The sequence below is a fragment of the Melospiza melodia genome, chromosome 1 (assembly GCF_035770615.1).
Source record: "Melospiza melodia melodia isolate bMelMel2 chromosome 1, bMelMel2.pri, whole genome shotgun sequence".
NCBI lineage: Eukaryota > Metazoa > Chordata > Aves > Passeriformes > Passerellidae > Melospiza > Melospiza melodia.
Genome location: NC_086194.1, coordinates 146,465,808 through 146,489,268, shown reverse-complemented (window position 1 = coordinate 146,489,268; position 23,461 = coordinate 146,465,808). Strand labels below are relative to the sequence as shown.

The window sequence follows — 23,461 nt, the reverse complement described above, 5'->3', positions numbered from 1 at the left end:
GAGCTGGTAGAAAGTAGAAACAACAAGCAATTAATCCAAAATGTACTAAAACAAACCATAATTACTTCATGCTACAGAAACCAAGATGTATCTCTGTCCTGTTTATGCTAATTTGTAGAGTTCTTTTGATCATAATTTACACACTTTCTTGCTTGTTAACTTTACTCTGCACTTCAGAATTTGAAGTTGACTTCTAGTTCTGCAGTTAGTACAACAATTTGGAAGTCACTGATAATTACATGGTAGAACTAACCCTTCAATGGATATTTTGTATGGGATCTTTTGATTGCACTTTATATTCTTGATAGTACAAAGTATGGCGTGAACAAAGGAAGATGAGAGTAAAGACGCATTAAAAAGACACTTCTGAAGGAAAACAGGGAGGGAGAATGTTAGGACACTTTGGAAAGCTTTAAAGAATGAAGCTGAAAGGAAAATTGTGCATGAAAAGTGAAATTCAGACTCAGAAGTAAAATACAGATGATTACCGCTAATACATATATTAGTCTACATTTTCTAGAAGAATAATATGTTTTAGAATATGGCACCTTTCAAAACAATTTTTTTGGTATGATGAGTTATCATTTTAAAATAGAGAACATATAACTGTTTAAGTGACTCTGACACTATGAAGGCTATGGCTGAAATATGCAAATCAGTGCAGTGATTTATAATCAGGCTAAAATGGATTTTTTTCTATTTCATAAATTTTATTTCTGTTATTGAAGTATCACAATTTTTTAAAGGACATTATCAATTACTTTTTCATGGTTTAGACAAGTGATATAGATGATATTTAGAATGGTTTCTGAATAAAGTCAGTGAAAATAAATTAATAAACCAGCTACCTTTTAATGCAACTTTTAACTCCTATATGTATTTTAGTGTAAGTTTTGTTTAATCAATAAAGGCAAAACATACTTACTTTCTTTTTGAGAAGGAAAATATCCATGGCTTCTCACTTTATTAACTAAAAACTGTATTTTATAAGCTTAAGTAAAATAAATAACCATCATGTTGAAATAGGATGTGTATGCTTAATATAATCTCATAAATTATATTGTATGGTTGTTAAATACGTAAACATCTATGAAAATATACATATTCTTACTTACCCAACGGACAGGAAAGGCTCCTTTGATTCAAGTCTGTCAAGTAAATAACAAAAGTTTTAAATAGAGGTATTTATTTTATTTCAAAACAATTATGCAATGAATTTAAAACAGCTGTTCTCAATGTCAAGTTTATTTAATTGCACAATTTAGCAATCAGGCCCAATAGAAGAGCCCGATTCATTTTAGCATTTTAGTAGGCGCTTTTAGTATTCCACTTTAGTTTCCACTTAACTTGGAAAAAATCCCATTTACCCAATGGAACTTTGATCTAGAAATCAAATATTTATGAAGTAGCACATCTAGGCCCTTTGAATTTCACAGATTGAGATGACTTGTGTAGATATTTGAATGGAATGTGTAGAATGAACAAGAAATACTTTGTTCTTTTTGCTGCCTTTTTTTTTTTTGTTGTTTTCCAGCATCCTATGCTCGTATGACACGATCACCTCATCCTTATGAGAGCTTCTGTCCCGTTTGCCAGAGTTGGCCTTGTGCTGGGTCTGGGTGTCACTGTTTTGGTGGATCCAGAATCATGCTCAGTTCTAAACTCAGTGGTTCAAAGTGCTCTCCCACTCCCTGATGTGGCTGCTGTGGCTGTGAGGAAATGCAGCACCTGCACTCTGGCAGGAGCCTCTTTTGGGAGTTTCCATCCAGCCAGGGCAGATGCAAGAGTCCTCATCTGTGCTCTCAGGCAGTGCTCCTGCTCTGGTATCTGCAACTGGCTGCCCTTTTTCTTTTGGACTGTTCTGGCTTCAGTGAGTTTACTGATATCAGCTGCTTAATAAGACCATTAATATGTGATTTTAGGATCCTTTATAAACATGTTTAAAGCACATTTGCAGCTGAGTAATTTTAAGTGGTCGTGTGATGTGCAAAAATGTTCTGTTGTGATAATTCCCGTGGAATATACTGTGTTAGAAAGAGGGGAAAATAAACACCCAGGTCATTAAAATCTCTTTGCAGCCTCTTTGTAGCCTTCTAATGCAGCAAATCATATCATGTATGGAACTGAGCATTTAATTTATGAATCTGAAGCCAATTTAGATCTACAATAAAATATTTGAAATATAATTAATTTTGAACAATTATCATTAGTTGTAAACAAAGGTACTTTAAATAATAAATGTTTTAAGGAAAAAGTTTCATGAAAGTCCTCTTTGTAAAAAAACTGAATACTGTTGCAGTTATTATTCATCCAACAAAGGTTTTGTGCAAAAAACTCACAAACTAATAGACCAGTTTAATTATTACCACCATCTAAAACCCAAAACATTGAAAACACAGTCCCTTTTCTGTTGTCCTAATGATTATAGCTCACCATTCCCTTTCTATCTGGGGTTGAAATCCACATGGAACTAGAAGAATAGAAGAGGAAACACTGATGGCTTTGCGTATAACTGGAAGCACAGTAGAGGCCCAAAGCTGCATGTCCTTGTGGTTGGGGCAGTCCCAAGAAAATCTGAGCTTTGCATTCTCTGTGCTCACGCAGTGCTGACAGACAGCAATAAAATGACAGAGCCCTTCGTGGAGGGTTTCACCCTTCTCCTGCAGACTCTTGCACTGGTGTCATGTTTTGGTTTCCTCTTTTCCTGCTTAGTGAAATGAATCAGTCCGGGGAAGCACTCAGTGTTCGGCTGGAGAGATTAACTATAGGCAAGATGACCAAAGAATGAAAGCCCTAGAACATACTTACATACTTCATAATACAGAAATTCTGTAATCAATAGCACTGCCCTGATGGGGGATATTCTGGTGGATTTTACTTGAAAACAAAGTGTGTGTGATAGAATGCCCTGTGGACAAAATACTGCAATTAAAAATCTATTTGAAGTCTGTTCTCTAGCTGGAATTCAATTTGATTTAAATAGTGTTGCCCTAGGTTTGACCTCTCTCTGTATTTGACTAAATGGTTTTAGATAATTTGCTGAATTACTTTTAATTAGTTCAAGTGTTCCTCATAGTAAAGGAACACAATTATCTGTTGGCCTTTTGTTTGGTAATTCAGTATATGGCAAATTAATATAAAGGTTTAAAACTGCAACACAATATGAAATAACATCTTATATAATCTTTACTTGTGACATTTGTCAATAAAACTTTTTACCTTTCTTTTCAACCTCATGTATACTGACTTTTCCAGAGTTTTGAGGAATTCTTCAAAAATTAAATATGATATTGCAAAAAGACTAATTCTGATAAGTTTTGAGAAGGGCTGTCATACACCTCCAGGAAAAATCTTAAAGCAGATGTCTTTGCAAAAATATACTTTTGGGTCCAAGAAATACTAAGTAGACAGTAAACAAAGGGAATCATGTTTTAATTATGTAGAAGTGGTAGTGAAGTAGAAGAGATTGAGATATTTTCTTTCTTTCCTGAAATGGTTTTCCCATCAGAAAAGATGAGTTTGTCAATATGCCAAGGCCGTATACCTGTTTGAATAGGAGGGAGGGAGGCTAATCAGTAGCATGACTGGTACATGGCAGACTGAGGTGGTGCTCCACTTTGATTTTCAGCTAAGATTTTCCTTATCTACCTATAATAGATAAGTTTTTCAGGAGGAAAAAGAATTTTTGCACTGTGTCAGTTGCTCAATTAAAACCAGTCACTGTAAAATGAACAGGCATGGGCAATTGATTACTACCCATTGACATGCTACAGTCCTGTCACACTGTGTTTAAAATAAGAACCCTACAAATTTCCCATTTAGTGTTATTCCCCTTGCACCCTGAGAGACATCTTACGAGTCTAAATAGCCCAATTGTGCACTTCATTATTTTCTTTGCTGCTAAGGTTTCTTATATGAATGGCAATTATCTAAATTCCATCTTTGACATGGACTGAACATTCAGATGGACAAATTTTCAAGGTTTACAGACAAACATACAGGGAAATGTTACTAGGCTAAGGGTGTGTAAATTCCTCTTTGACTTGTAAACAAATCATGGAATGACAGACCCCAAAGTAAATTCTACTTTCTTGCATAATTCTCCTATTAAGATTACAGGCAAGAATTTTTCTGCATTTGAGGCCTGACCCAAGATCCATAAATCTATATAATTGCTTGTTAAAGAATCCTCTCCTCTCCTTCCCAAAACTGTGTACAGGACAAAGTGAATAACACTTCTAACAATATAAATGCAGTACACAGGCAAATGGATTTTAGCCAAGGATTCTCCAAGGTAATTAATTACCAATCAATATATTCTTCCTTGTGGCTGTCATATAATTTCATCTTTAGGCACTTAGTAGGAAAAACACATGGAATTTAATGAATTTGTTAGGATTCTTATTCTGACTTTTTGAAAAAACAAAACCATCTGCCCTGAATCAGAGAAAGGGGTCAGTAATTAATATTTTTTCAGATGAGTCATCATTTTAGGTTACAACCTTCATATCAAAGTTCCTGAGGAGGATTAGCTGACTGTGTAGCCGACATCACACATTTTCTATTTGACTATAAAATGCATTAATAGTGACTGCAGTTTTCAAGGGAGTTGGGAACATTTTTATTCAAGCCACATAGGAAAGCCAGGACAACTGTAAAGCAATTTGGACTTCAGTAGAGTGTTAGTGTGCATTTAGACTAACTGATGTGGCTGACTTATTTACCTGCAAAGTATGTCTTTTTTGCATTGTGCAGCTTTAGGAACCAAAGAGTTAGCAGGACCAAAGATTTAGCAGAAATATGCATAGTGAAAGAATATTCAGATTTACGACTCACCCTGTTTTTCAATGCATTAAATTTTAAAATGATGAGAACAACTCAAGGGACCTTTCAAAAGAAACAAGTTTCCATTCACGTAATCAAACATGGATGCATTTTTCTCTGAATGTTGAGTTTGTGATTTGAAGTGATCAAAAACCATCTTTCTTCAGAACTTTTTAAGCAGTGCTATATTTTGTCATTTAATTATTTTTAAGCATGTGCATTATAAATTTTGCTACCTCCAGATATTTCTATTCAATGCAAGCAAGCCTAATAAAAGCATGTCTCAATTTACAGAAGAAATATAATTTCATATAACTTCTGCTATCTATTGAGTCTGAAAGAACAATTGCTGATGCACACTGGGTCATCCTTCCTTTCTGGTTTCTGTGACTTAATTTCAATCCGGGATAATTTTCCTGGATATTGTCAGTAACTATTGTCAAATAGAATAGAATAAGAAACTAATTTTGTCTTTTGAAGCTTCCATAAACATCTTTATAAATGTTGACAATTTTTATCAAGAAACTCTGTCATATTATGGAACAAATAAATAGTAGAATGTCTGTATAGTAGATCTAATTTATCAGAAGTGTTTCAGGAGCAGAGAGAATGGAAGAATAATTTAAATGTTTATGTCAATTTTTACAATTGACCCTAACAACTTCAATAAGTTCTGCTCCCATCTGGTGGTTGACATTGCAATTGATAACTCAGATTAGAAAAGCAACAACAACCAGCTGTTGTTTTCATGAACATTGCATAATGTCATATACTATGTATTAGTTTTTGCAGTACCTCAAGAATTTGTATTTGACAGACCTAGGTGCTTCTGTTATTTATTGAAATATAAAGATTCTAGCACAAAATAAAATACATCACTTCAGCCATGGGTGGAAGCTAACATACTATGAGCTCAAACTGTCATTTCTCAATGCAAACTGATTCCTTTGATGCTTGGTGGATAAATGATAAGACAGATGATAGCTAAGACTTAGTGTCGTTTTTAAAGCTCTTGATATTGCCTGATATGAGATTCTCATAATCAAGCTGAGAAAATAAAATCTATCCCCAGCATGACCATGAACAAAGAATTATGTCAATAGGAAAGAGAGCCACATTAAATAATAGCAACACTCAGTGTTATGATTCATTTAATATTGGTGTGCATAAAGCATTTTAACAAAGATGTTACTGCATGTAAAATAGGTACCAAAAAGTTGTTTTTTAATCATCCAGTGAAGAGAATTAAAATAGGATTTTTTTTTATAAATTGAAGAATTAGTATTAATTCAGTGTGATGAAATTTAGAAAAGCAGAGTTAGAATTTGAGAACAAAAACTGTTTTATACATATATGAAATGACAGACAACTAACTGGGTATTGCAAAAAATTTTTAAAAGAGGAAGAACTGAGTAACAAGAGACTCCTAGTTATGGGGATGTATTAAAACGTCTTTTCTCAGAGCTCGTTGAGAATCGTCCTTTAATCAGCACATGCTTCTTCTCTTCTAGTCTCAGATCATGGTTAATCAAAGTTCACAACTGAAATATTCAAGTGTACTAAAACTAAATTTTACTAATTACTGAAGAATTTATTCAATAAGAAAGCTACTACACTAGTAAGCACTCTAGGGATAAACAGATTATCAAACAGGATTATCCCTTTGGCTACCAGCCTCTCTCTATGCAGATCTACACATAATCCTTAATAGATGTATAATACATATTTAGTCCCTTTTGAAACTATCACAACACATTACACATTCTGACTGATTTAAAAAGATACATTTTTTAATAATATTTTGTGACTTTCTTGACTTGGTTAATTATATAAGATTGAGAATAACTTAGATCACTTATTGAAGCACCAGATTTTCTCCAAGTCCATGAGGAAAAAGTTGTACCCAGAAGAAACTAACTTCCCAAGACATCTGTAGGTGATATGGATCTTATGCAGCTTAATTTTTTGTGACAGAGAAAACTGAAATTATAGTTTGTCCCCATAAGACAGCTTGATTTTCTGTCTAGGAATGCTTCTGCTCACCTTAGGGTTTGGTTTGCATTCATGCACTTACTCTGCATTTAACATGCTGCAAGATGGAGGGGCTTTTAGTCTTTTCAGTGTTTTGAAGTGAAAGAAATGGAATTTTGGCCCAGTATATATATATATATGTAAATATATATATATATATTATTTTTAAGCACTTTACATGTCTGGAAAACAGAAAATATGTGCAAGGTTTTTTTAATTAATTAAATTAAATTAAATTAAATTAAATTAAATTAAATTAAATTAAATTAAATTAAATTAAATTAAATTAAATTAAATTCCATTATATTTTTAAAAAACGCTGCAAAAACCACTGACTATTGTTGCAGTGCATTTTATGCATTTTATACAGTGCATTTTAAGCATTTACCCAGTCCTGGGGTTAGCCAGTTCTACTGAACTCCTAACCCCAGGACAGGGTGGTGCCATAGCACTATCTGTAGGAAAAGATTTTGAGGGAACACTTAGCACAGGATGCTGTCGATAATACCTGATGTCAGCCTGCACTGATGTGTAGCATATGTACCAGATGTATCAGATGTACATAGCAGATGACCAAATTTAGCTGGTTTCCTAGAAAAATATGCATCTTACATCTTTTATAAACATGAAATCCTTGTCATGAGTACAAGTTTCAGGAGTCACTAGGATTTTTTTACCCCATGGGTCGCTAGGATAGGAACCTTTTCACCACTTGTTAGTAAAAGGTAATTAATAATGTTTGGGGTTATCTTTGAAGCTTGACAGTTGAAAAACTGAATAAAAGGTATCTTTATGTACAGGGAGGAAGTGCTTTAGAGAGATTGCCTCTTCCCTGGGCTAACTTTCACAGCAGCAGGAGGCTAGGATGAGACTTAAACCAGCATATGCAAAAGTTGGTTTTGATATACCAATAGAAATGTACATTGTCATAGTGGATACTGAATGCATTACTGTTATAACACAGGATGGAAGGGTTTTGGGGATGTAGTAGGAAAGAGTAACAAGGAGAACTCAAGGGAACTAAAGGAAAAAATGAAGTAGTTTCCCATAATATTCTTAAATGGGTGGCCTAAATTTTAGGCAGCAAGAAGAGAAGGAAACCTAAAAGCTCTAAGTAATTTAAAAGCTTTATCCTATCTGATTTTACAGGTTAGATTTTGCTGCATCATTTTTTATAAATCCAAAACTTGCAAAGATAACATGAACTGTGGCATGGATTCTCATAGTTGACTAAATCCTGGTAGTATGTCTGAGGAAAACTAAATTGTGATTTGGAGTGAAATTGATCCAGACTGCATTTGAAAACCTTCTTAGGTAATAATGGATTCCAGTTTCCTCCCATGCCACCCAAGAGAAGTCTTCTGTAGCCAAACAGAGTTATAAGCTAAACTGTGTTTAACCCATACATCACTGTATGATGTTTCCAGTCATGAAGCAATTCAGACTTGGATACATAGTGCGATCCTTGCAAGTTTCCCAAACTAAAAATGTGCTCAATTTAGTACCTTTGTTAAAGAAAGCAAAAGAAACAAACCTGAAGCATGAAAACAACTCCATGCTGCTGTCAATTTTTCTTTGTTTTTCCCATGATTTTTACTACTTGCTAAATTTTGCAAAAATCTATGCTCCAAACAAAAGACAGAATTTTGATAAAAAAATAATGTTCTAAGTAGTGTGCCTTAGACATCTCTTCCTTACAGGTTTAATCATTCTTTACATGAAGTTGATTTCACCTGACCCTCTTCTGCTGTAAAGCAGAGTAAGAACACTCAGGTCAATATGTTCTGATCTAAAACCATCTAGAATGTCTTCTTCAGGGTGGGTTGAACAAAACAGTGTTGACTGATCTAATGCACACAATCAATACTACTTTGCTGCATGGCTATTTGCAGTCACAAATAGATGAAGGTTAATGCAGGCATTGCCTTTGGGTATCCCAAGGGTAGAGGCTTAATATCCTTTTCCCCTCAATGACAGGACTAACACTTTAAAGCAGTTACAGGAGGGTCACTTCTGTAACAATGTAAGATTCATGTTTGTCATGCTGCTTCCTAGAACAACCTCACTCATGCAAAACTGAAAAATGCAACATACATTTTTATGACAATAAGTATTAGAAAAAGGTCATTTTTTAGGACTCAAATCACATATGATCATGAATACATTTTTTACTTTTCAATAAAATAGTCAATGGTTTTCCTAGAAGTTTTGGAAATGCTGGCATGCAGCACCAAAAAGGCATGCAATTTGTACCCTATGCTTTAAAAAACAAAATTACATTTGACATTATGAATCAACAGCACTAAGTATCAGTTCTGGTAGGGTGGATAACATATTTTCAGACAATATGTCCAAGACTAACAGACCTCACTGAGAAATAAAGCTTAATGGTAATTTTATTTTTATAATTCACTGCATGATAATATATTGATATTGACTCTCTGTGTTTCACACAGCCTTCTATGCTATTTGTAATTTTACTTAGCAATCCATTTTCTTTCCAATTAAGTATACTTTAAATTTCTTCTTCTAATATAATTCATAAGACTTTAAAATGTGTTATAGTGTCTCGCTTATTCAACCTTCCTTATTATTCACAGAGTACTAAATTTAGAACCCAGCATCATATTTCTGTTGCTCTCTGTAAGCCACTTAAATGGTGCCCTTGCAGTACACCAGCATCTCCCAGACCAAATTACAGCCTTCTATATAATTAGAGGTGTTACATTATGTGAGAACCAATGCCTAATTGCAAGTCCACTAAGTGGTTCTCTGAAGCACAGCGTTCTGCATCTCTGATTACTGCAGCAATTAAGGGTTTACTAAATTCCTGAAAATTAAGAATTCCTCTGTTCATTTGCAATGCCCAGGCAGGCCCTTCTCTATTCTCTGTCATGAGCATGACTTAATAGGACAGTTTCTGAACAGCAGTGTCTGCAACTCTTGATACTGTTTCCATGATGCCTTTTTCACTAAAACTCAAATGTAGAAAAATACCATGTTGTCAGTTTCTGATTTTTTAATATGTTGAAGGCACTAGGCTTTTTATCCTAACTGAAATGTAGCAGAACACCTACAGAAGACATCATCTTCATATGGAAGACAACATGTTGAGTCAAAAGTGATTATTTCTTATATTCAATGCAAGAATCCATGCGGTAATAAAGGGTAGAAATCTCACATTGCAATAAGGGATAGGAATAGGCCTCAGGTTGTCAAGATTTAAAGCAAATGTGTGACTAAAACTACTGTTTCTGTTTGCCTGCAGGCAAACACATCAACCCATCATACTCTGGATCTTTTAGGAATTTACTTTTTGGTTTACAAGCCAAAGTTTTCTCATTTGTATTAGCAGCCAAAATTTTCGGATAAGAAAGGTGTCATAATCATTTCAATTGAATAACAAAGGAGTCAATCATTTCCATGCCAGCAGAAGATAGTGTATATGTTTTCTGTTCTTCTGTGGTATAAACAGAGATTAAAAACCATGAAAGAAAAAAAATATAAGTTTACAGTTAGATACTTTATCTATAGTATATTGCATCAGGTTTCATAGCAGAAGTAAAAAATAAGAAAGAAAATTAAACACCAGGAAAAAACCCCAACATTAATAAGTGAAAAGCCTATTCTCCAAATTTGCTAATCTCTGAGCATGAATGTGATTATGATGTCTGGGCTTTTGTGGAAGAACACAAGATCATTCATGTGATACCATATATCACCTTATGCAAGAGGAAGAGTACTGAGATGGAAAGAAGGATGCAGCTCCTGTGCAGATGTATATAAGCTGGAGTCACATCCTCTTAAAAGAGGAAAAAAACCCTGAGGAAATACTGTATAAATCTAAGGGATAACTTGAGGGAAGATTTTTACAAAGACAAGTGCTAGTCTTTACACAGGACCTACTCCAAATGGATCTGTGTCAATGCCACCCTTTAAAAACAGATGGTGAGCAAAAGCAAAGAAACATGAGCAAAATGTAAGATTTATCATGTAATGATGATCTGAGAGGCAAAACCTGCCCTAGTCCCTTCTTAAGGGGCGTTAGCAGTATTCGTAAAATAGTGAATAGGAAGATTAAAAAAAAAAAAAAGTTTCATTGTCCTAGTCATTATTGGAGTTACACCACAGGTTAGGAATAATATGATTGAATGCAGAAATCAAGATGCCATTCGCATTTTATATATTTTGGTATTTTTATTTATATGAGATTTATTTCAAAATAAACAGAAGCAAAAGATATTCCTGTTGCTAAGGATCTGAAATATCTTTCTCTCCCTCATTTTCCCCCCTCTCTAAAGCCATGAAGTGCTGCACAATCATACTCTGAATCATGTGAAAGGGCAAACCTAAACCTTTGTCTGCCTTTCCCAGCCCCTCTGAGCACATGTACTGTTTTAAACATCTATGGGATAAAACTGATTGCAATTACACCACCATAATTTAGAAATGAAGACTTGCATGTGCTGCTTTCCATCAGCAGATTAAAAAAAAAATATTCCTGTGATATTAGTTATTTGACATGGAGGTCTTTTATTGAAAGAAAACAAACAAACAAAGTTTCAAATTGAATCACTGGGTCTGCTGTTGCTTTGTATTTGTACCTTTTAAGATTTTTAATGTAATTGAGAATACTGTTTAAATTCCCAACGCAAGCAAAATTTGTACTGTTCAAGTAAAAATTTGAAATTAAATTATATTTTTTCTGTACAGTAATGACTGTTTCAAATGTGACGACCAGCAGCATTCTTTGATAAAATGAATGTAAATAATATCCTGCTGGACTTAAAACTCTCTATTTAAACATATCTAGAAATGTGGGGATTTTTTATGGAAGCTAAATCTTTTGTCAGGAGAAGAGCTGCAGAACAACATTTATCTTAAGCCCATTCCACTGTACTGAAATAAAATAACTTTTTTCATATAGAAAAATAATCAAAAGCATCAGGAAGATACATTTCTGTAGAAAAAGAATCACTTTGATTCAAAAGAAATATCACACTATATTGTGTTAATATAACATAGTCATAGAAAAATTATGCTCAATAAGCATATTTTTTTTCATTCAGCGTATAGAATAATGTAGGAGTTGTAACCACAATTTAATGTAAGTCTAAAGTGTCAGAAAATACTTTATAAGGTTTGTTTTCTGTTTTCTGTGTCTTTAATCTCTTGTAGATCAGTAACAATGATGGACACACAAGTTCATTAAGAAAAAGAAAATATAAAGAAAAATGTTGGAAATCTAGGACAGTATTGAATTAAGAAAGACACTTATACCTGCAGTAACTTGTATTATATGACAGGTTTAAAAAGATTTATAATACACTATCAGTGGCACAATATTGCAGTAATGATGCAAAATCCTGCAGTATTCTAATAGAATGGTAATTCTTATTTGGTGCAGAACATGTTGAGTTTATATTAATATTTTTTAGAGGGAGGAATGACCTCAAGAAGATTCCTATACTAGAAGATAAAATCAAGTTGCTCATCAGTGTCCTTTTCACACTTTTTCCTGAAATGAATGGTGCTCAGAAGTGCTCAGAAGAGCAACTCAAAATGTTGGATGGCTCTGAGGCAAACCAGACCACACCAAACTCTATAAACTATATTTACAATAAACTTAAGAAGCCGAGGGCAAGTAGAGAAGGACTGCAAGCAATTCTTTCGCTTTTGCTATAAGACTGAAAGGAAATGCAAGGTGTGCCACATAATTTAATCAATTTTGTGTTCGAGATTATAAAAGTAAAATGTGCTGAGGAAATTGATAAAATATTTGTGTCAAAAAAACCCCACTGACATAAAAAATAACCATGTCATGTAAATAAAAGAATATCCTTTTCCAGTATACTTATATGAGCTATTTAAATAAAATAATTTGTTTCAGAGGCCATGGGAATTATGAAATTGTAAAGTAAAGGCTGGTAAAGTAAAGTAAAGATTGGTAATGGGAAATCATTGTGCTATCTAACACCACTCAGAGAGTGCTGAACTGTACACCAGAAATTTCAGAGAACAGCTGGGAAAAACCTTGTCCTGGAGGGAGGCCTTTGCAGGGTCACTGTGTGCTACATCTGGGCAGTGCTGTGGGAACTCGACACCAGAGGCTGGTTCTGGTTACAGCCAAGCCAACACAGTGAGAAGGTCTTTCACTTCAGGTTTTCCTGGCTTTCTTAATCTATTCACTAAATCCATTCTGTTAATTGTCTCACTCCAGGGTGTGCCTCAGCAGGATGGATCTTAGGCTGGATAGCTTCATTCTCAGACAGCAATAGGAATACTGGAGGTCTGGGGATGGAATAACTCCTCACTGAGTCTTCAAGATGTGACACTGGGGCCTGCCAGTTTTGCTTGTGGCACTCTAAAGAAGCTTGAAGTTTGGCAAGGATGAAAATAATCCACATAGGGATTACTTTTCTTGGATAAAACAGTTTTGGAAAAGTTTCTAGTCAACTATAATGTTAAATTGCGTAGAGCAGAGAGATTTACTAGATATCCTGGCAGTGCTCAGCAACTTGCCTTTCCATTTCTCCTCCAAATCCTAGTGCCCTGCTTTGCCACATTGTACAAATATCACTTTCATCCTGGGGATTTGTCAAGTAACTAGCTTTCTCAGAAAGCAGACTTGGATGTGATATGGGACCCTGCACTCTCAGCTGTACAAGTACCACCACACTGGTTTTGACTTCCCCTTCCCCAGTGTGATCTCCAGCAGATCCCCACCACCACCTCATGCAGAGGAGAGTCTGCAGTAATTGTGCTCATTTTTATGGCAATAAAAACGGCACCATTGTGGTCAGCCTTTAGCACACTGGTTTTGTTTTTTCAAAAGACTCAAAAGTAGGTGCCCTTGTCATCCTTCTCAAGCCCTCTCAACCTTGTTAGTACCAGAGGGGTGCCAGATAAGGCTTTTAGCCAGCTCCCAGGATGTCAGCCATAGGGAGAGGATGTGCTCCGTGCTCTGAGGGAGGGCCACTCCTTGAGCAGCTGGGAATGGCTGCACACCATCAACAGCCTCCAGAGTCAGAAAGTGAAACAAAGGCTTCTGAAATGGAGAAAAAGCTTTCAGGTGTGTATTTAATATGCCATATAATGTGGTAGTGGACTGAAATGAACAACAAATAATTAAAGCATTTTATGATGAAGAGAAGCAGAATAACAGTCCACCAGACTACTTAAGGTTGATTCTGCTTTGGTATACTGGACAATAGACACAGGAAAAAAACAGTAAATGGGCTTTCATATGGTGACACAGAGTTGCTTTAGTGAAATACTGATCAAAACACCACTAAATTAAAAAGACAAACTGTGATGTTTTATTTTACCAAAACATTGCCTCCAAAGAGTGCTTTAACACATTTGTGTCAGCACCTTTAATCTTCACCTTGTGTTTCAAAGTTCCTAAGGTGTGCCGCTGGTTCAATTAATTTTTGCTGGAGGCTAGACCAATACAATGAGATGCAAAGCAATTTTAAGATGCATATTTTTTTAAGCGTGTGATTTTCTGCAGAAGTGGTGTGCTAAAAAGAAAATTCAGAACAATTTTGAATCTTCTGAGATTTATGTCCCCCTCAATGCAATGCAAATTAGGATGGATGATGATGGAGTTTACAGCTATGTTAGAATTTAACTGATTCCCGAGCACTACTCTAAGTACATTTTAAGATATTCAATGAGCATGCTTAAAATTATTAATGTGTTTAACAGCTTTCTGAAGCAAAGACTAAATGTTCGCAAAAAATTTTTAAGACCTAAACAAAACATGGAAGTCCTTTTATTATTTAGTTATATCTTTCTTCCACCTAAAAAAAGTTTGTGTCTCACATTTATGTTCATGCTAAATTTCGCATAGGTAAGATTAAATGAGGTTTTTTTCACAGAGATTATAAAACTAGAAAAGTTAAAATAAAGGAATGTAGATCTTGAGCTATTAAAGAGGATTATGCCATTACAGGAAAAAATGATTCTAATGACTTGGCCACACAAGCAAATTATGAGGATATAGCACATCATAGACATCAGTTTCTCTGTATTAATGACTTATGTGTATATCCACCTATAAAAGTGATACAAACTTCTTTTCAGAAATGCAAAGTTCTTTGAACACTTTCGAAGTCTCAAGTACTTCAAAGTAAATAAAATCCTGCCAGCCTGTGCAGCACTCCTGCTTGCTTTTCTTAAAATTGTTCTTTACGTTGTCTCACATATGAAAAATACCATTAAAAATCATTAACAAAGGAAACTGAAAAGTTAACAGTTATTATCCTTAATACTGTGTGTACACAGTCGCTGTTTTCCATTGGCTGTCTACCTTAAGACAGATTCTTCTAGGCAATTTTCCTGAACATGCTTATGAAAACTGAAAAGTAAGTGTCAAACTTTGTTTAAACGACTGTCCTAGTTTTGTCCAGGGCAGAGTTATTTTTTTACAGCAGCCAGGAGTGGTGGTGTGTGTGCGTCTGTGGTCCCAGCTGCTGGATCGGACTGCTTGAACCCCCCAGCTGTGGGCTGCTGTGTGCTCTGCTGAGAAGGCCTGGCCATCACCCAAATATTGCTGAATAACATTTTACACCACTGCCAGGGACAGAGGAAAAGGACTTTTTTTCTGATTTCTGGAAAGAAAGGCATTCCTTTTCCAGGTGGGAGAAAGTGTGGTGTGGTGCAGGGTGGGGTGGTGTGGTGTGGGGTGGTGTGGTGTGGAAAAATTAGCTGGTACTGGCCATGGGCTTTCTGTGTAAATAGTTTTTGTCTTATACCTTTTGTTATTAATATTTTTGCTGTTACTGTTCTTCTTTTTTTTTTTATTTTTAATCTCATTGCCGTTTGCAGTAAATTATTCTTGTCTCTGCAATTTTCACCCCTTTGTGCCTCCAGTTCTTGACTCTATCCCTGGAGCAGGAAGGGGGAAGGAAAGGTGTGTGAGCGAGCAAGTGGAATCTCATTTGGGAGAGTCTCAGAGGGTACTAAATTGGGAGTGTCTTTGCTAAACCATGACAATGACTTTCTAGCACATCTCTTTCTACATTAAATTTACTGTCTTGTCAAATAAGGAAGCTATATTGCTTCAGCGTAATATGCTCCTGATTTTTTAACCAATTTATTAATTTCTTGGTCTTGATAAAGTGATTTCTAATAATGTGTTTTAGTACATTTCTTAGAATCAAAGCTGGTCTCATGTAATAATTTTCTGAACCTCTTCTTCTAAAAAATAGGCATAACACCTTCCCATACCCACTGTTTCTTTACCTTACAAGACCTCCATAAGTTTTTGGAAAGAATCCCTAATAGTCCACACACAGATTCAGCAAGTCCTTTGAACACACTACTGTGAACATTATCAGATCATTTTCATCAAATTCACTTAGTCAAACATTGATTAAACAATTTTTTATCGCATACAATCTCGTAAAAATTTATTTTCTTTAATAGCTGGTCAGCTAACCATTTTGATGAAGTAAAAGAAGTCTTTTCTGCATCATCTGTTCTCTTTTCCTCCTAACCAAAATCAGAGGATGTTACTCTAATGACAAATTTTTGTTACCGTTGTTCTTTATACAATTCTTTACTTTAACCTTTCTGACATCCTGTAGGATGACTCTGCTCTTCTTTTCTACTTCCAGTCATGGCATTTTGATTCCACATTTTGTACAATTCCTTTTCAATTTTTAGAATGTTAGAGAAAGTCGATGCTGTCATATTATTCTTTAGATTTTTTTCTGCTTTGGGAGAATTTTCTGTTCTACTTTAAGCACATTCAGTGCAAGATTTTCTGCACTTCCTTTGTCCCTCAATTTTCTTTCCAAGAATCTTTCTACTCACCAGATCTCTGAGCTCATTTAATTCTGTCCTTTCTGAAATCCATTATTCTCGTTCTACTTACAGTCCTTCCTTTTAACAGTGACTATTTTGTGACAAATAAATTTTTTAACCAATGACTTTCGTAGAGCAAATCAAATCTACTGTAACTACTTCCCTCTTATCTGTCTCAGTCTTGTGGGTGGATCCTGGCCAGAAGCTAAGCACCCACATAGTCACTGACTCACTCCCCCACCATTGTCCCCTATCAGGATGAAGGAGAGATCAAAAGGTAAAAATCCTAATTTAGGATTGAGATATTTGCAGTGTAAAAGGGGAAGGGAAAAAAATCCAAGTGATTGCCTTTGCTTTACTTTCCACCTCCCATAAGCTATCCAGGCAATCTCCAGCTAACAGCTGCTTTGGAAGAAAAACCTTCCCAATTTTTATTTCTGACGAAATGAGAGAATATCCTTCTGGCCAGGTTGGGTCAGCTGTCTCAGATATATTTCTTCATAACTTCTTGCCCACACCAAGCCTATTAATTGGCAGAATAGGAAAATGAGAAAACCATGAGGCTGTGCAAGAACTGTTAAGCAACAGTCAAAACATTGGTGTGTTTTAGCAACAAATCCAAAACACTTAGAGGATTCTATGAAGAAAGTTAACTCTATCCTAGTCAGACCCAGTTACAGTGTTCTGAAATAAATAAATGTTCTCAGTGTTGCCAAAACTTTATTAGTCACTGATCTCACATAATAGATTAAGCGACACTGGGATAATAAATGTTCCTTGTTATCATACAATCATATAATGGTTTGTGTTGGAAGGGACCACACCATAGAATGATAGAGAGGATTGGGAGGAACCTTAAAGATCATCTAGATACAACCATCACACCATGGGCAGGGATGCCATCCACCAGATGAGATTGCTCAGGACTCCATCCAGCCTGGCCCTGAATATTTACAATGGGACACCCACAACTACCCTGGGCAATCTGTTCCAGTCCCTCACTACCCTTTGAGTGTACAATATCTTCCTAAAATCTAATCTCAATCCCTCCTTTTTTAGTTGAAAATTGTTCCTCCTTTATCCTATCACTACCTGCCCATGTGAAAAGGTATTCTATTTTATAAGCCACCAGTAAGTCCTTTCTTGTGCTCAGTACTCCAGATCAGGACACTGTACTCCAGGTGGGGTCTTACAAGGTCAGAGCAGAGGGAAAACTAGGATGAAGGGAGAAATGGAAGGATTCTCTTAGCTGCTCTTAAAAGCCTCATGATCTTCTAGAGAAAGAGTTTGCACTACATCCATGAAAGGACACAATCTAAGATATTTTTCCTCTTTAAAATTCCTTTAGAACTTTCCATAGGTCTCTCTTATCCCTATCTTTTCTGTAGAGCAAGTATTTATGAGAAAACCTTCAAAAGCTCAGAGGTAGAAATGAATATAAATGCCAGAAATCACAGAACATCTTTCAAAATCTTTTGAAATACTGGAACAGGGACAGAGTAGACCAAGGTTACCAGGAACACCTACAGAGTTTAGTAGTTTGCAGCGGAGAGTAATGATGAAACAGGGATTCTCTTCTCCAAAAATAATATTTCTGTCACTTCAGCTGAGGACAGCTATATGATAAAACTTCAAATCTCTTCTATATAGCATGGAGGCTCAGAACTAAAATGCTTCTGGCTGTCTTATTCTGAGATGCCACCCTCGAATTTCCGTCTGAAGCTTTCAGACCAGACAAGGCATGAGAAAGTACTGCTCAAGTGTGTCTGATTTCACTCCTGAGGTGTTGGTCTCAGAGCCAGCCTACCTACATTTCAGCTACAGTATGAATCAGTCCTAATTCCTTCCATGGATCTGCAGCATAAATTCTCTACTACTTTTATGAGATGTAAGGTTTATTGAGCAGAAATACCTGTGGGCATGGTAGCCCTAACAATCTGTAATGCTTCACTAAACATAGTTGATTTTGAAAAAAAGTGGATGTTTCCTCAAGTTTGTAAATGCTCTATGACAAAAGGCACCTGGGAATATGAGAAAGACACTATCAATGCCCTCCTGAACAGTCAAGGAAGAAATCCAGTTTTTATCAAAACTTGGTTCTCACCCCTGACAGCAAAATCTGTGAGAAACCAATTTTTTTGCTCTGATCATTGCAAATAAAAAAGTCACAAAAATGAGGCCAGAGCCAAGCAACGATTCATAAGGACTAAAATTTGAAATTATACTCAATTAAGAAAAAATGAAAATTATTGATAACAGTAGTAGGAGTGGGAGCATTAATAAGTACTTAAATTTCATCATAATTTTGGTAAATATTGCCCACTTCAATATTTATTGGTAGATACATTTTAGGTTACCATAATCTTTCAGATAAAAATTGTATTGGAATAAGTTAAGGTGAAATCTCACTTGCCTGTAAAGTGCTGAAAGTGGCCGCTTGTTGCCAGGTTTTGGTCTGTATGGTTTTGGTTCTCCTGCCATGTTGATATCTGAAAACAAACATTTGATACCAGTAAGTCAAGCATCTGGAAGTTTGCAAAGGCACCTTCAAGTCACTGAAAATGAGTAATGGGCAGTAAAAATGGACAGCATAACTAAAACACCGGTCTAGTTTTTACCTCTTCTGAACTGATGCTGTAAAACTTTCAGAAAGATTTTTACTGTAATGCATGAGGAATTTAGGCAAAAATATCGGTTATTGTTAATAGAGAGAGATTAAATTTTTTAAACACAAGAGTTTCTACTTAGCAAAGCAAATAATGTATTTCTAATACAGAAAATTTGGATGGTAACTTAGATGATAGAATAAACTATGATCTCAAATCAAAATCTGTTGAGGAGGACTGCAATTGTTCTGGAGAGCTCCCTTTTAGGATCTCAAGAAATGCACACTGATCTTTAACTGCTACTCTGTCATCCACTCAGAAAGTCTCTATTTCCCATCCCAAATGCATCACTCCTTGGAGAATGAGAAAATCTGGTTTGCAAATGTTTTCTCTTAAGCAGATACTTATTCTTCTCAACAACATCAGAAATCTTGTGAACACTTTGAAGGTTCACTTATATTCTACCTGTAAATTTATGCTTGAAATATAAAAGAAAGTCGACCTTACATAGATATAAGCTTGATATGGATATATAGATATATAGCTTCTATAGAGATATATAGTTTCTATAGACAGTATTTTTGTTCTCAAATTTGTCTTTTCATTGGAATCATACTCAAAGACATAGCAAGAGATAGATATCTCATTAGGATTGCTAGAACAGTTATATATGGAGAAAGAAGCAGAGACCCTTCTGAGGAAAATACCTTCTGCAGCTTAGGAAGCTGTCTGGATAAAAACAAACCTATATTAAAAAGCTCCTCCATTCTGATTAAATGTTGCAAAATCGACTTTACACTGAATCATATGGATAAGGTGAAACTTTTGTTTAGGAAACAAACTTCATGCAGTTTGAGGGATGCAGCAGCTAAATCTCTTCTCAGCTTCAATAATATATAAAAAGAATAAGAAAATCATCAGAATTATTTCAGTGTAAAATTGCTGTGACAGAACATCATATCCTATTAAATGTGGAATCACGTGGTGGTTGAGACTTGCAAGAAAACACATTTTTTCAGTGAAGTCTGTTTTTACCTGAAAAGTCTATTTTACCCTGAAATTGACTGTGGTGGAGAGAGATGTAGAAAGATAAGGTGTAGGAGTAGGGATAAACACAGTTCAGTGTTTTAGCAGTGATGCTAAAGGCTCAAACATTTTTATTTATTATTTTTGACCTCAAAAGATGCAGTAAAAGCCTGAGACTTATTGACTGGATATTTTTACTTCACACAAAATTAATAAAAAACTCCCAATCTGACCTATTTTAATAATTAGAATTATTGAAAATGCATGTCCTTTAGACTTCTTTTTGACAGAAAATATTTTGCCGATAGAAATTTCAAACTTCAAATATTTAAAAGAATTCTTAAAAATTTGCACTTAGTTTTGGTATTTTGAGCTCAGCAACATGTATTTAAAATTATAAAAGAACCTGATATAAAATGCTTTTATGTAGAAATATATAATATACAATACTTAAGTAACATTTTCCTATATAAAATATTTTGGTATTAAGTCTGACTGCAGTTTCTTCTGTAGGAGCTGTATTACATTAAATCATATTTTTTCATAAAATAATAATTTTCTTGTTTCATCTACCTCTCTGAAATTGGAGAAATATTTGTAAGCAAATTTCATGCCTCCTTGAAATTCTTTCCTTCCCTAAATTTTAGCAAGTGATTTATTAAATATATATTATTTTTGTCTTCCATTTTTGTTGTGAGTTCAGCTATGATGCCCTCATTGCAAGATATATAAATTCTAATATGTTGAATCAGCAAAGTAAATACCAAGCATTTCTGAGAACCACTGAGGAATTCTGATAGCTCTGTTGCATTTCCATTAGTTGCTGGAAACAACAGAATTGGAATAAAATTTTTATCCTGTGACCTTTGAAATAATTAGACCTTTTCATACTATTTTTATATGTCATTTTAAGGTCATTGACTGTGTTGGCTTTCATCATCTCCTACTACAAGTTGGAATGATTTCAAGGATAAAAAGTAGAATTATAATCTGCTCTTGGGAAATATCTGAGGCTATGGTACCCTCTTCAGAATACCATAATCTTCACATATTTTTTGTCTATCTGCTACTGTTTCAGAGTTACATCTTAAATGTTCTTCTCCTTAAACCCTTATTTACAGTTTTTTAAAACTTTTTCATGTTCTCCTGGGACAGATCAATACTATCTTGATGACTATTCTTATAGACCTACATTTACAGCTCTACAAAACCCACTTTAAAAAAAATTGAGTAGTGTAGAAGGCTAAGGGCTGTTTAGTTATGTGTTCTCTTTATTTCCATCAAAAATGTCAGAAAGGTGACATTGTAAGAGGCACAGTGGCAAAGCTGTTCAGAATCACTTAAGATTCCCTTGCATTTAAATAAATCTCTAAACAGTGAACTCCTTTATACAGATAGTAATAGCCAAAAATTCTCTTTAGCACAGGAAATAGTTCTTAGAAAAGCTGGGCACATGGGGCTTTTCTGTTAATATGAAAGTGATTGAATAGCTCTGCAACTCCCTAAGCACTTTGTAGCAAGTTAAGAATGGATGTAGGAAATGCTTTGAAAAGTTAGAAAAGATTTTCACCCCATTATTTTTTCAGCACTATCTTTTCCAGCCTCAATTTTCTAACTAAGATTAGAAGTGAACTTGTCAACATTTCGCAAGATAGATTATTTCTATCCCAACTGGAAATCTTGTGAGATAAGCTGTTCTCTCCCTTCATCCATCATTGGTTTCACAGCAGACATTTACATCTACTAGATCATAAACTCTGTGTCAAATAAATTTGCTGTCAGCAGCACAGAGATTTACCTGTACTAATGATTCCACCCCAAGGAATGCAGAAACATATCACTCCTAAAGCTGTCAAATTAGCTACTACACTTGTACATGAATATGTACCAGACAACTTCCTTCACAAAGGACCCAGACATTCACATTTCTTCTGGGGAGGCATAGATTTGATTAACTGGCACCTGATGGATATCGAAATGGCTCATGGTCATGCTCAAAAATGTATTAATTTGGTAGATTTTCTACTGAAGACCACTGATGAGTGGCATTCCTTGGGGATCAGTATTGGGACTGGTGCAGTTTAACATCTTTCTAGGCAACACAGACCATGGCATTGAGTGCACCCTCAGCAGGTTTGCCAATGACACCAAGCTGTGTGGACACTGGAGGCGAGGGATGACATCTAGAGAAACCTTAATAGGCATGGGAAGTGGACCCTTGTAAACCCTATGAAGTTCAACAAGGCCAAGCTCAAGGTCCTGAACCTGGCTGTGGGCAATCCCAAGCACTAACACAGGCTGGGTGGAGAATAGATTAAGAACAGGACTAGGGGGTGAAGATGAGAAGCTTGATGGGACCAGGTAAGGTGTGTTTGCAGCCCAGAAAGCCAGCTGTAACCTGGGCTTCATCAAAAGCAGTGCGGCCAGCGGGCAAGGGAGGGGATTCTGCCCCTCTGCTCTGCTCTCAAAGCACTGTGAACAGCTCTGGGGCTCCCAGAGTAAGGATGTGGGCCTTTCTAAGCAAGTAGGGAAGGACCATCAGGATGGTCAGAGGGATGGAGAACCTCCCCCATGAAGACAGGCTGAGAGAGCTGGGGTTGTTCAGCCTGGAGAAGAGAAGGCACAGGCACCTTCCCTATGTGGGAATGGAGCAGCCCAGGGACATTGTTTTCTCGGCTTTTATACTAGAAATGATCGCTTAGATATCAATACCAAGATAAATTCATTACTGAAATTCAAAATACTATGGAAACACTACAAATATAAAAATGAATATGCAGAAAGCAACACATTGTAATGCAGCATCCTGGTCTTATGTGTTTTCAGAATCAAATGAAATTACATTCTTTATGAAAAGAAATTAATTCTTAGTTCTATACTTTCCAGTTATCATGGCAGAGCTTAGTCAAAGAATGAGATTTAGATTTCATTCAAGGTTGTGTGTCATCAGCAGAATGGATCTGATTTTGAGCATATTTTTATTTGGAATTGTACTGAAAATGCTTAGTGAATAATGACAAAACATAAAAATAATTGAAAAAAGAGCATGATTATCATTTTAGAAGGCCACTCATTGTATTGAGAGGCTACATAAAATTGTCTGAAAAGACAACTCAACACAGCACGATCTACATTTCTCCTATCACCATTTCCTACTATTG

The 23,461-nt window shown here is 35.5% G+C and overlaps 1 protein-coding gene across 6 annotated transcripts in view; it reads right to left on the bottom strand.

Moving 5' to 3' along the window:
• Positions 1-23,461, bottom strand: part of RALYL (RALY RNA binding protein like) — a 367,622-nt gene that overhangs the window by 54,280 nt on the left and 289,881 nt on the right. For all 6 annotated transcript variants that reach the window (XM_063170968.1, XM_063170956.1, XM_063170951.1 and 3 more), the window contains 2 exons: positions 19,082-19,157; positions 1,116-1,148 (listed from right to left, as the gene is read on the bottom strand). In XM_063170968.1, the coding sequence (XP_063027038.1) occupies positions 1,116-1,148; positions 19,082-19,157 (109 nt within the window). The remainder of the gene's footprint in view (positions 1-1,115; positions 1,149-19,081; positions 19,158-23,461) is intronic.